Raw genomic sequence first — 13,047 nt, 5'->3', positions numbered from 1 at the left:
AGATTCGGATTCAAATTGTATAATTTTGTGTTTAAAAAAATATTGTTTTACTCTATCATCGATTACAACGACCTACAAAAACGGTTCCATGCATAGCTAGATACGCTTTTTACGTGAGAGATAAAAATGAGTTTTTGTTTAAATATCTGTAAAGTTCATCCATTACTTGATTATATAATTTCTGCAAAAAACGACTTTCTATATTCATGTATTTTGTATTATCATTTTGTTTAATACTAGAAACTGTTAGTTTAAGTGTAATAAAATCATGTTCTATTCTGTTCTCTTTTCCACGACTTTGGCTATACAAATGATCTCAACTGTTAAAATATAATAAAAAAAATACCGACAAGCTTTCATTCGTCTCAGAACATCATCACACAAACTCGCTGTAGAAACAGGAAGGTGGCACAAACCAAACAAAATATCAAAATACGAATGAAAATGCTTATCTTGCAATACACTAGAAGATGAATGTCACTTTTTTTAGAATGCCCACTATACATGGAATTTGAGAACTTCACATTAATGAATACTATTGCAAACATCCAAACATAATACAATTTTAAGAATTAATGTCCTCAAGTAACAAAGGTATAATAAAACACCTAGGAATATATATATATACATAAATCACTTGTGCTAAGAGACAATATATACTCACACAATTAATTATTTATCACCTAATACATAAAATGAGTATAATCATACTCACAACCATCCGCCTGTAAAGCCTGTACATGTGATAAATGGCATTCCACGTTTTCTCTTTTTCCCAGCCTCTTATTAAAGCACCGATGAAACACTCACAACTTTTTTAAACCAAATTAGCAGAAAAACACCCTGTTTATTGCTGTAGATGAACATATTTATATCCAAGTGTATAACAGTTGTCCATCGTATATCGTGCTATTCTATTTATTTGGTTACAATAATTAACCAAATGTGCATATATTATATTTGTAAAGTTTATTTGTGAATGCAAATACAATGCATTTTTCTCTCACATAACAATCTTGATATACATGTGTGCTCTTATTGTCTAAATGTGCAACATTGACATCTTCGAAAAATTGTTCGCGTGATAAATTGTCCATCACATATCATGCTATTCAATTTTATCATTAGTATATACAAATAGTTCTCTCATGTGAAGTGACCTAGTTCCTTGAATAAGATTGCTTGACTAACATGAGCAGACGGTACAAACTTAAAAGTTGGTCACCTTTACAATAACATGCGCCTCAAACTAACGTTTTGCTTTCGGGTTAGGTTGTCAAGCTTGTAAAACTGTACCACACTTACAACGTTGACTTACCATGATAAAATCTATTTAACTGTATCCACGACGGAGGTTTATCCGAATATTTCCAGTATTTCCACTTAAATAGACTGTGTAACGGAAGCACGCGTAGATATATCGGATAGTAATATTTTTATGAGCTTGAATCTGAAATGATACACATTACCGATACAATCGCAAAACACAAATGCACCAATTACAATACCAACGTTGTAAAAATGGTATATGATACGTACTATTTGTATATATATGTGTGTAAATAACAAATGTTATTTCGTAAACTGTTAAAAATAAATGTATGTTAATATATATGTAAATAACTTTTACTGATATATGCACCTGATATGAACATGTACCTGAAATCGAACACTATGTCATGCCTACGTAAGTCTTCTACATTTTTGTCTTTCTCATAAGGAATATACAATTCACATCCCCAAATAAAATTGCTTAAGCTACCTAGATTTAATATCCTATTTTGTGTTTACTCATCTTTTGTGTTTCAAATATATTTGAAATATACTGTTTATATTTAAATTTACTTTTTTTAATATATAACTCCATTTCATAAAACTAAGAAATAGATTTTTCTCCGAAAGAACCCAATCACTCTGGATAAAGACAAATAAACGCTAGTTTTGTATTTCCTTCCATTGCTTCTAAACTTTTATTTATTGATTTGCATTTTTTTCTCAATCAAAACTACATGTTGATGTATGCATTATTTACCATATGTACGTTCAGATAATAAAATATGAGCATATCAAATTTTGGTAGCTTTATATGTTTGCATTATGTCGACGCCATGGACAGGTTTTTTCATGAACTGATTTGTTGTTGGGTCTTGAAAAGTAGTTGATATACTAAACATAGCAACAATAACCATGGCGTTAAGTTAAAAATAATAAAAAAAATAAACATAATCTGATTTTACAAGTTGCAAGAATATTAAACAAACCACTTTTGTCTTAACTTGAAAAATTTGTCCAACTGCGAAACGTGTAACCTTCTTTAACAAGCCGGGGAACAATCTCGTCTACTTAACTTTTACCTGCCAGCTATTAATTGTTAATGGACTGTGTATTAATAAAATAAGCTGTGTTCTCATTTTGCTTAAACCATTTTTTTTCTGCAGAACGAATATCTGTTTTCTATAAAAACAACTATGAACTGTATTACGATGCATTTGATAAAGCATTTTTAAGAGTATGTCCTGTGCTGTTGAATAGAAATACTGAGGAGCTGTTAATTGCTAACGGAATCTAACAAAAAAACATTCGAGTACCGTTCAATATAAGTTGTATACGACGCCTAAATGTGTGTTTTTCGATCGGAAACATCGATGACCTGCACTTTTGGATTCTCGCAGTTTAATCCCTTCGCAAGGTATCAAAGCTGCATTCCAATTATACTATTATTAAAAGCAATTGATAAAAGGTCGTCGCGGAGTAGTAGTTTGGTGTCCGCCTAGCGATCGGGTGGTCACGGGTTCGATCCCCACATTGGATGCGATCCCCACATTGGGTGCGTTCTTTCGATCTCACTCAAAGACATCAGGTATTGATTCTAGTCCCAGAAAACGGACTCGAGAGCGTTTCAAATAAGCCTAAGGCTTTCGATGCAATCGAGATAAAATCAATAGGTTTAAACTAATTGATAAAAAAAATACCTTTAAACAGTATCACACAATTTGCAGAATTAATATATAAAATACCAAATAAAGCTTCACAAAAGTGCTCTATACACTTTTAAGCTGAAAGGTGAATGTGTTCCTGACAAATTGAGTTTACCATACACCTTAGTATATAATAGATTATGTGTATGCCATGCTGCCACTTTGTTCCCATTCAATCATGTATGTGCATTTCTAAACGACACTTTCCTTCTCGAAAGACATTTTGTTTTTATCAAATGTCGTTACGAATATGATACTGATATGATGTATGGTTAATACTAAAAAAAAAACATGTCTTACACAGCATTTATTTTTCAGCGCGCTATGACCTGTTGAAGGAACACTTTAAAATTCACAAGTCGGCATATGAGGGAGACGAGCTTCCGCAAGCTGTAAGCAAAGACGACTTCGAGAAAGTGACCAGAATAACACGCAAGGCTAACAAAGTAAGGCTTTAATTTAAAATAAAGACATGAACACATAATTTATCGATGGTTAACAAACGATAAAATCATGCCCGCTTGGTTCGTTTAATGTATGTGTTGCAATCTAAAATAAATACCGCGTAAGCAAATATGATTTATGAACGACACTGTGTCTATTAAAGAAGTGTACACACATCTGATGCACACGGAACTGGTTCTTCTTATAAAATGCGTCTTGACTGTGTGATTGTTACTCAAAGTGAAAAGTGATCTGTATAACATGCATTATTTTGAATTCACCAATAGAAATTATTATTTCGTAGGCTTATTGGAATTCGACAAGATACGTCCATTTTAGACATGTGTCGGTATTATGGTATAACAATACCCCAGGCAGGTGTTTCTTTGTTTAAATTAGTTGAATTCAACGATCGAAAAATAAAACTTTATTGCCAAATCTTGCACAGACTTAAAATCAATATCTTCTTAATAATGTCGTATCGGCATATTTTTTTTATTATCCACGTACAAAGTAACAAAAAACGTGTAACGTTGGAACAGACATTAAAGGGATTTACATGTTTGGAACGCATCCGCTTGTTTCCCATTAAACTCCAAAGCCACTTCATGCCTGTAAGGCAACACAATGTTATATAACGTATGAAATGGCGTTTTACAAACAGGGGTTTTATGTTATAACGTTTTCCGCGTTTCTTCTTCCGGCACTCTCGCCGTCTTGCCGCCCTGTCCGTTGGTCCTGTTTTGTGCCCATCTTTATGTATGTTATTCATTTATATAGAGTTCCAGATTCAGGTCCGTCATATGTCAAAGTCACTTTATACCAATGTCAAAATGGTTTTGATTTTGAAATCTCTGCACTGTTAAGATTCTCTACCTGCAAGGTTTCATGTAAATGGCATATTAACGTTTACTACGGTATTACATTTACAAAACAATGTATCAGTTTAATGTATTTACTGGTTGAAAGACACGTATTCTCATTTTTGCGATCACTTAATAAACTATTAATTTAAAAAGTTATACAAAGTTGTCCCGGGGTCACTTAAAGCGGGCGGTGGACAATCAAAAGATGTAGTTAACTCGTTCTGAAGGAAATGTACATGAAATACCGCGTTACCCCATGCACACTTTCAATACGGGTGTTATGAAATGGTCATTCAAGTTTAGTGTTTTTAGTAACGTGAGTGCGTATCCCACGAGCGGAGTTAATCGAAATAAGTGACATCGAATATATAGAGAATAATAGGTTAGTGTTGATTATAGATCAGGTTTATCATGCGAGGCTTAGAAAACAAAAAGCACGAGCCTTGGCGAGTGCTTTTAGGTTTTCGTGCCGAGCATGATAAACCTGATCTATAATCAACACTGACCTATTATTCTACTTATCCCACTTTTTATTCAGTAAACTTTTTTTATTTAAACGAAATAAGTTTTCATGGGTGTTTGTCGTACTTCGATAATGACTGTAGTGTAACCAAGGTCAGTGTATTACTCCGCGTTCCAAAAATAACCGCTGATCAAATAATCTTTTTTTTTAAATCAGAATATCGTTCTGTAACAAAGTGTTGAGCGTTATAAATTACAATTTTAATCATATTAAATTGCAAAACTTAAAGTTTTATGATATCAAGATGACATTAAGTCGTTATATACAAGGAACTACATTTGTTTACAACGTAGCCTAACACCACACACAATTCACTTTCGATATCAAACTATCAAGTCGATCACGAGGTGCACAATATTTGCTTCTATGTTATAATATGTGGTTATTTCGTGACGGAATAACAAAGATTACTTGGATTTAAGCTAATTATATACATTTTAAATGTTGAAAGTGGCACCAAAGAATTGTGAGGCAAAGTTGTTCGAACTAGAGAAAGACATTTGCTGGTGAAGTGACTGGGTGGGGCGAACATCAAGATCAACTTGTTCGACGGTAGACAGTGGCTGTCTAGGCTGCATTTCGGCCATAGTTTCGGTGCATGAAGGTAAACAAGAGGAATCTGTTGGATTGTTACATTTACTGCACTGAGCAAGAATGAACACTTTTGCTGCTGTTCAACAGATGTGTTGGAATAATTGGTTATGGACTGGACATTTTTGTGCCCTGTTATGGCCATGGTTTCAGTGGATGGAATGTTTGCATTTCGAAGTTTTTGGACCAGGAATTTGCGAAATGAGTGGTTCGTTATTCTCTTGTGCTTGAGAAAGCCGACGTCTTTTGCCATGGCCTTCAGCATCTGACCTAGCTTGTTGACACCCAATTGTTGACGCAAGAACCACTGGGATGCAGTGTCATTTGTGCGTATTGCCAGGTTGAAAAGATGCTTTGAAGAAAAATCAGATGGACGCATATGCGAGTACAGCTTGTAAATTAACACCGGATTTCTTGGTCCAGACGATTGTTTTCTACGGTCAAAGGGGAGCAACTCGAACTGACTTCTTCAAAGGGGAGCAACAACAACAGAACCTATTTGCATAGTGTTAAATTTACCTAATACTAGAGGTTTTAATAAAAATAAATGACAAAAAACACGTTATTTGCTACTTTTCTTTGTTTTAAGGTCATTAAGATTGACAAACTTTTGAGATTGTTTTTATTATTGATGCACTTGGCAAATACAGGTGATGAGGTGCGTGGGAAAAAGTAGTCCCGGTTCGGCAGTTGATGACGTCATTTCGTGCCATTGATTATAGCCTTGCCGTTGATTATAGATGAAATTTAATAAACGGGGCTTTAATCAACCGATTTCGCTGTAAAAGTGTGATAAATTTGTGTCTTATTATTTGATCAATTTAACATTTGTATTCGATACACAATTTATCTGATTGAAAATGGAATGTAAATGTTTTTTAATGAATCGATTTTGGAGAAAATGCCGTTGGTGTCTTCCTTATAGGTCATATATCGATGGGGTTTGTGTGTTCGCTTGTATAAATGTGTCGATTTTGATAGTAAACATGTAGGTAATGTTGCATTTGTAAGACATACCTACCTACATTTGAGACACAATAGTAGATACATAATAACTAATGACCTTTGCCCACTTGACACGGTATATAAGATACACATTTTTAAAAGCTTTAAAATAATTTATTTTACTTTTATTTATGATATATAAAATAAACATTAGGTGTGTGTGTGTGTGTTTTAAAGATATAATGTTGACTATGGAATGTATTAGTATATATGTGTACCATTATTGTATCATGTTTGATTGAAGGATGTTGGACGCATCTGTGAATACAAACTGCCCAAGGCAATCGCTGATTCACAAGACAATGCGAATACAGAACGTTATTTGAATCCACATCACGACCTTTTTGTCTTAGTCGAAAAGTCTACGTTTATGAAATTCGATGGAGAAATTGAGTTTCGAGCTAATCTAGAAAAACGAATTTCGTCCGAAATGATCCGATCTAGGATGCAAGGTAGGAAGCTATTCTATATCTTCGTTTATGTTTAAAATGTTAACATAATTATGTTTGAACATCTTTAGTAAGGTTACGGGGTTATAATAACACGTTTCAGACAATTTATCACCGTTTTCAAGGAACCGATAGTCTTTTTGTATATGATATTTTGAACACTTTACATGTTATAAGAGTGATCATTATTTTAAAATAATTATATTAAGAACATACAGGTTGAAACATTTTATACATCAGTGGCGTTGTCATTTACACAAACCGGTGTAAGTCCCTTTTCTTAAAGGGACTGTCAACCACGAATGACAAAACAAGAAAAGTTCTTAAATACAGTATTTTTTTACAATTATTAGTTTATATTGATTAAAATATCACGACTGGTATATTACATCACTTGAAAAAAGTTCATATTTACAGTATATACGGTAATAAAATTTCGCGATGTGAAATCGAAAGTACATCGCGAAAAAAGGTGACATAATGATATACACACTATAAATAACGCAAGTAGATTGATCATTATATATATAAAATGTATACAATTCACTACGCATTCACAATTTGCATTTCTGGGTTTACCACGTGACGATGATGATCAATCTACTTGCGTTATATATAGTTAACTGGTAGTTACCTGGTAGACGTACCCAGTAAAAATAAAAAAAACAAAAAAAATAAAGTAAAAATTAAAATTAATACTTTTTTCAAGTAATGTAATATACCAGTCGTGATATTTTAATCAATATAAACTAATAATTGTAAAAAATACGGTATTTAAGAACGTTTTGTTTTTCGTCATTCGTGGATAACAGTCCCTTAACATTTGGAAACTCATAACTTCCCTCTTGTTGTTGGCCTCTTCGCAAGGGCAATAACAATATGATTCTTCATTTTGGTTCCCAATCGATGGAAAAACATCATGTCATTCGTATTAAGCAACACTGATTGATGCCTATATATAACAAAACGGATTTGTTGTACACAACATAGGATTGTCCTCTACACATTTGAATCATGCCCACCGCAATTTATAATTTATGTCTCTATGCGCTGATCTACAAACTTCCTTCCTATTAAATGTGGGAATATGGAAATAACCCTTTAAAGGGAAACTTACTATCTTTTATACTGGGTACGTACGCTCAAACAGGACACGGACCTTCCGGTAGGAAAATATGTCAATTAGCTCATCGTAAATTTTCAAGTTTAAACATATTATAACCTGTCGTATCTACAACGGAAAAACGTCTTCCACACACTTCAGTTTAAACACGACTTATCCTTGACATCAATCAGTTGTTACATAAATTTGGTCACATAATACAATCTATATCAACAATAATTATTTCGATTTTATTTTAATTATTAATGAGGGTAGCTAATACGCAGAATAATGAGTTAGCGGCTGTTAAATAATGTAAGGATTTGATATATAACAAATCTAGGTGAACATGAAACTTATAACTACGTCATTAAAGCTCACTGGGCCAGCGCCTTAAATCTCCAGACCAATAATGCGCATCGAGCTCGTTTGTTATACCCATAACACTCAAAGACATGTCACAAATACTAAACAAACTTATATCAAGCATTGTCAGTTTTGTGTGTGCAGTGAATCAGTCGATTTCCTTGCAAATTTATCCATTCAAACCTAAAGCAATACTAAATAAGAAGACCACTTTAAAATAAGCCTGTGTATTCAATCAAAACGCTGACAAACAGAAATACTGTTGTCGAGACAGAACCATTAAAGAAGTTAACACATCGCACGGTTTGCTTGCCATGTTAGAACTTCAATTTTACGCGGTGTAACTGTCGTTTTCTTAAATACATCGTAAACATACACGCGCATTTGATTTGTTTGTATTGGTTTAAGATGGTTATTATCATTGCTGAAGAAAAATATCATTTCAGCAAACATTCGCGAATGATTTTTTCTTAATTGAGTTTGCTCCGCCGATATGCTTACTGCGCTTTCTGTGTTTGAATGGATTTCCATATAGTTTGTAGACTAAGGATAAAGCGACAATTGTTTTGTTGTTGCATTTTTTGTTTTTATGGCTCAGTATAAGGTTAAATATGACCACTACAATCACACATTTTATAGTAATTTCATAGGTGTTACATCATCAACTCTCTGTAATAATTTATTAAATGCAAATATGTAATTATAGGTGATTTACTTGACGGATGGTATTTTTGGGTTTGAGATAAGAACATTTAAAATACATACCTGATTATGCAGACAGTATTATGAAGTTTTGAATTTAGGAACAATGGCGGTTTTTGTAAATTGTGATCTTATCAATGTATAAAGAGAACTTATTCTGCCTTGCTATATGAGCTAGCTTATATAGCGACTCGGTAGAGTGTCTGCCTGATTTGGAACCGGGAGGTCCCGGGTCCAATGCCCATGGTGGTCAAAGATTTTTCTGGCTGGGTTACATGTGCGCCCGACGTAAACAAAACCCCCATTGTGTCAGACGTCCCAAAGATGTCGTGGCATAGGTGAATTCGTGGACGAATTTCACAATAGGAAAGGTTTTGTGTAGCAGGGTTCGGTATAAGGAGAACTTATACTGCCTTGCTATATGAGTTAGCTTTTATAGAGACGCGGTAGAGTGTCTGCTTGATTTAAAAAGCTGATACATTCAATAGAAATAATTGATTGATCAAAATAAGGATATTTATTCAGGCAGAACATACGGTCATAGGTTGAAGGAATGAGACCCGAATGAGTACCTTTGTTTGCAGACACTAAAATAATGCGACCACTGTTTTCCACGAACTTGAATCATTTTTTAATAAAGCAGCGATATTACAACATGCGATATAAAATTAATGTTCGAAGCACGTTTAACAATTATACAAAATGCGACTTCTTGAGTGTCTAAAGCTTTCACTTTAGCCAATACGACTATTTTCAATATCATGTATACGACCTCTTCCTTACATTATCAATCACAATATATTTACCTGATGTTGAAACGAGAATCCTTTTATTTAAACCTACTCGGACTAACGCATCAGTTATAAGCTCGTATGATGACCAGGTCGATGCACGACAGTTCGAACGTTCGGTTAAGCTCGCGTTTTTCCTGTAAACATGTACTACCATAACAGATAAGTAATTAGCTCCCTCATAGGATTCAATTGTATAAGATAAACAAAAATACTTAAATGTACAAATGTTCAAATATATCTTACATGTAAGCGTACATTATTTATTATTATCGGAGATCGGGGATCGAACAGTTCGTATTATCGTGTCTATATTTAATCGCTACGTCAGGCCAGGGTTGATCAGTGAGATTCAATTCTTTTGCCATTCTCCCCTTTTCTCGCATTCAATTAGGACAGTTAGTCGATAACTGACTTACGTATTTGCATTTTATACTTGTTAACACTTTTGGTCATGAAAAGTTGTCCGAGAAAAGTATAAGCAGGTACATCAAACGCAGAAATATTACTGAGATACTTTTAAAACGGCTAAAATTCATAAAATAAACTGCAAACATTCGGAATGCACGTTGCGCTTATGAATACAACACGCATGGGTAATTTTTGTATTATTATTGTTTTCTTGTATTTTTTTTTTATTATTTGGATCAGAAAATATTGAATACACTTAAGTTTCTCTGTTTCAAAGGATCCGGCAAACATTTGCTAGTAACTAGGGTATGTATTTTGTCCATCCGTCTGTCTGTTCAACTGTCAATACACATGATTCTGTTTTTCATTTATAACAACCGTTCAAGCTACTTTCATGACAATTTGGTAAAATGTGATTTAAGCAAGGTACATACTAACACAGACTGTATAAAGTGTATTCAAACAGGCTAATTAACACTCATGCGTTAGCACAATATATACAAATGAGTTTCGTTTACGAATACATATGATCATCGGTTGAAGTAGATAAATGAACTGTTTGTAACGTACGTCTGTCTGGACAATTTAGGAAATGTTAATATTACTAAACGTTTAAAATACTGTGGGAAGTTCTTAAACCTGAAAAACCCAGTTGCATCGCTTTAGATTTTGCTTCTGGTTCGAATCCAGATGAAGGCCATTACTTTGAGTAACGATTTCAGAGGTTCAGATTAGATGCGCTTCTGCGTGAATTACATTCTGACAATATCAAAATACGCATATGTTAAAAAATAATAAGTAACAAAAATCATGGTGAAATCAACATTGAGAAACAAGAGCTATTAATAGGCTTACCGCCATTGACGTTATTCAAAGTAACTATCTTGTTACGCATAAGATATCTTTATTTTCAAACCTAGCAATAACATCCATTAAAAACACAACCATTGATTATTAAACCTGTAAAAACTGCGAACTGTGAAAGAGTGGTGCATCAATCTAGTCTTTTACATCTTCAAACCGTAAGCATGTATGTAGAACTCATACAAAAGGTCGACGAAATTGTTTTAGCTTGGGCAAATCCGTAAGACTATATAACATTCTAAACACGTGGTCGGTAAAATGCACCAAACAAAACACATGCCTATAAGTCTATGAGCTAGAGCGAAACGTTATTGGTATTGAGAAAATCAGACAGATGCTTTATTGCATTGCATGAATCAAAGATATATCAGTGACAAAAAGGCATGTATTAAAATGGATACTGCGTTATTACATATTATGATGAATATTTACCTTTGTAGCAACGTTTAATGTCGCATCGATGCAAACAATTGTACATGGCGTTAATTGTCGAAAGGCTGACGATATATGTCGTTAAATCTCCTGATGCTAAGGGTTGCAATTACAAACGTCGAAGTGAATTGCACTGCCTCTACATGTCGCAACATCAATGCAACATGTCAGCTTTTGAAGCTCTTAATTCTCGATATTTGTGAAATAATTGCGATTTTGAGAAAATAATGCTCTTTAATTATGTTTGTTATTATGGCGATTTCTCAAACTTGGTTTAAGGGCGCGAGAAAAAAAACGGATACGCGGGTCTGAGAAAACCCGGTAATCCAAATCAATGTTTTCGCCAACGATATTGGAGACAGTCAGCACGAAACAAAAAGTAAATAAAGATCCATTTTATTTGTATTAAACCTCAAACCAAGAATACTGCTACTGCTTATATGTAAGTAACACATAGTCAAAACAAGGTCAATGCCGTATGTATTGTAATAAAATGGTACAAAATTACCAAACTTCGTTGTTAATTCATGTATATAAACACAGTGATCTAAGTTATCGACGACATACACACATTTGATAACGTAATATGATGGTTAACTTATCTCGAGCATTATAATTACCCCACGTCATGTTTCTACATAAATGGTAGTTAAAATATGCCTGAATACCTAGAATATACACAATTAACACAATATTTACAGTTAAATGGCAGACAAACATCGTTAAAGTACATTTCAATGCACTACGTTTTATAACGTTATGTTACGGTTTACTAAAATTTAAACATTATATTTACACAACGCTATGTTTCTACATACAATACATTTTAAGGAAATCTAATACCTATAATTTGTCATGGCATTCTTTAAAATACTACAAGCTTTTTGGCTAAAAAAACTAAGAACATAATAAACTATGTGATAAAGTAATGCACGTTATAGTTGGTACAAGGTTATTGCACGGTTTAGTCAAAATCAAACATTGAATAAATGTCAAAGCTTATGTTTGTGACCATGCCCATACCAACGGAATGCTTCCTTGGATAGCCCTGTGTTATCATTTGTACGTGTAAACAATAATCATTCTTGTCTTAAAATCTATTAGCTTAAGCGTCTGTGTAAAGGAAAAAAGCGCTTGGATAATGAGCGTCAATTACATGGATAACATAAAGTCTCAAATTCTTCTTTTTGGTAATTATGAATCCTACTCATTAAAGTGGAACAATGGATGGCTTAAACGTCCGAGGTCGCCCGTCTACTATATACTTAGTACCAGCCACATGCTGTGTATATTAGCAAATAGAGCCTCAAATTGGCCCTTGGGGAATGCGTAATGTTATATCGGATTGCTTTTACCTAACCCACTTCCAGACCCAGTTATTCTTATAATTCCTCTAACAGTTAGATGTATCACGGATATATCATTGAAGATATATCAGGGATGAGAAACTTCTGCTCAGGTGGTGTCTTTCTCATATTTTTATCTTGAAACATCTATTAATTCGATGCAGTTAGTATCGCGAC

The 13,047-nt window shown here is 33.7% G+C and overlaps 1 protein-coding gene across 1 annotated transcript in view; it reads left to right on the top strand.

The window, feature by feature from the left end:
• Window positions 1-6,659: 6,659 nt before the first annotated feature.
• The window catches only part of LOC127864064 (uncharacterized), a 32,633-nt gene continuing 26,245 nt past the window's right edge, over window positions 6,660-13,047 (top strand). Inside the window, exon 1 of the mRNA XM_052403750.1 lies at window positions 6,660-6,859. Within this exon, the coding sequence (XP_052259710.1) occupies window positions 6,778-6,859 (82 nt within the window). The 5' untranslated portion in view covers window positions 6,660-6,777. The remainder of the gene's footprint in view (window positions 6,860-13,047) is intronic.

Source organism: Dreissena polymorpha, unplaced genomic scaffold (assembly GCF_020536995.1).
Source record: "Dreissena polymorpha isolate Duluth1 unplaced genomic scaffold, UMN_Dpol_1.0 chrUn094, whole genome shotgun sequence".
Lineage (NCBI taxonomy): Eukaryota > Metazoa > Mollusca > Bivalvia > Myida > Dreissenidae > Dreissena > Dreissena polymorpha.
This window is presented reverse-complemented; position numbering and strand designations above follow the sequence as displayed.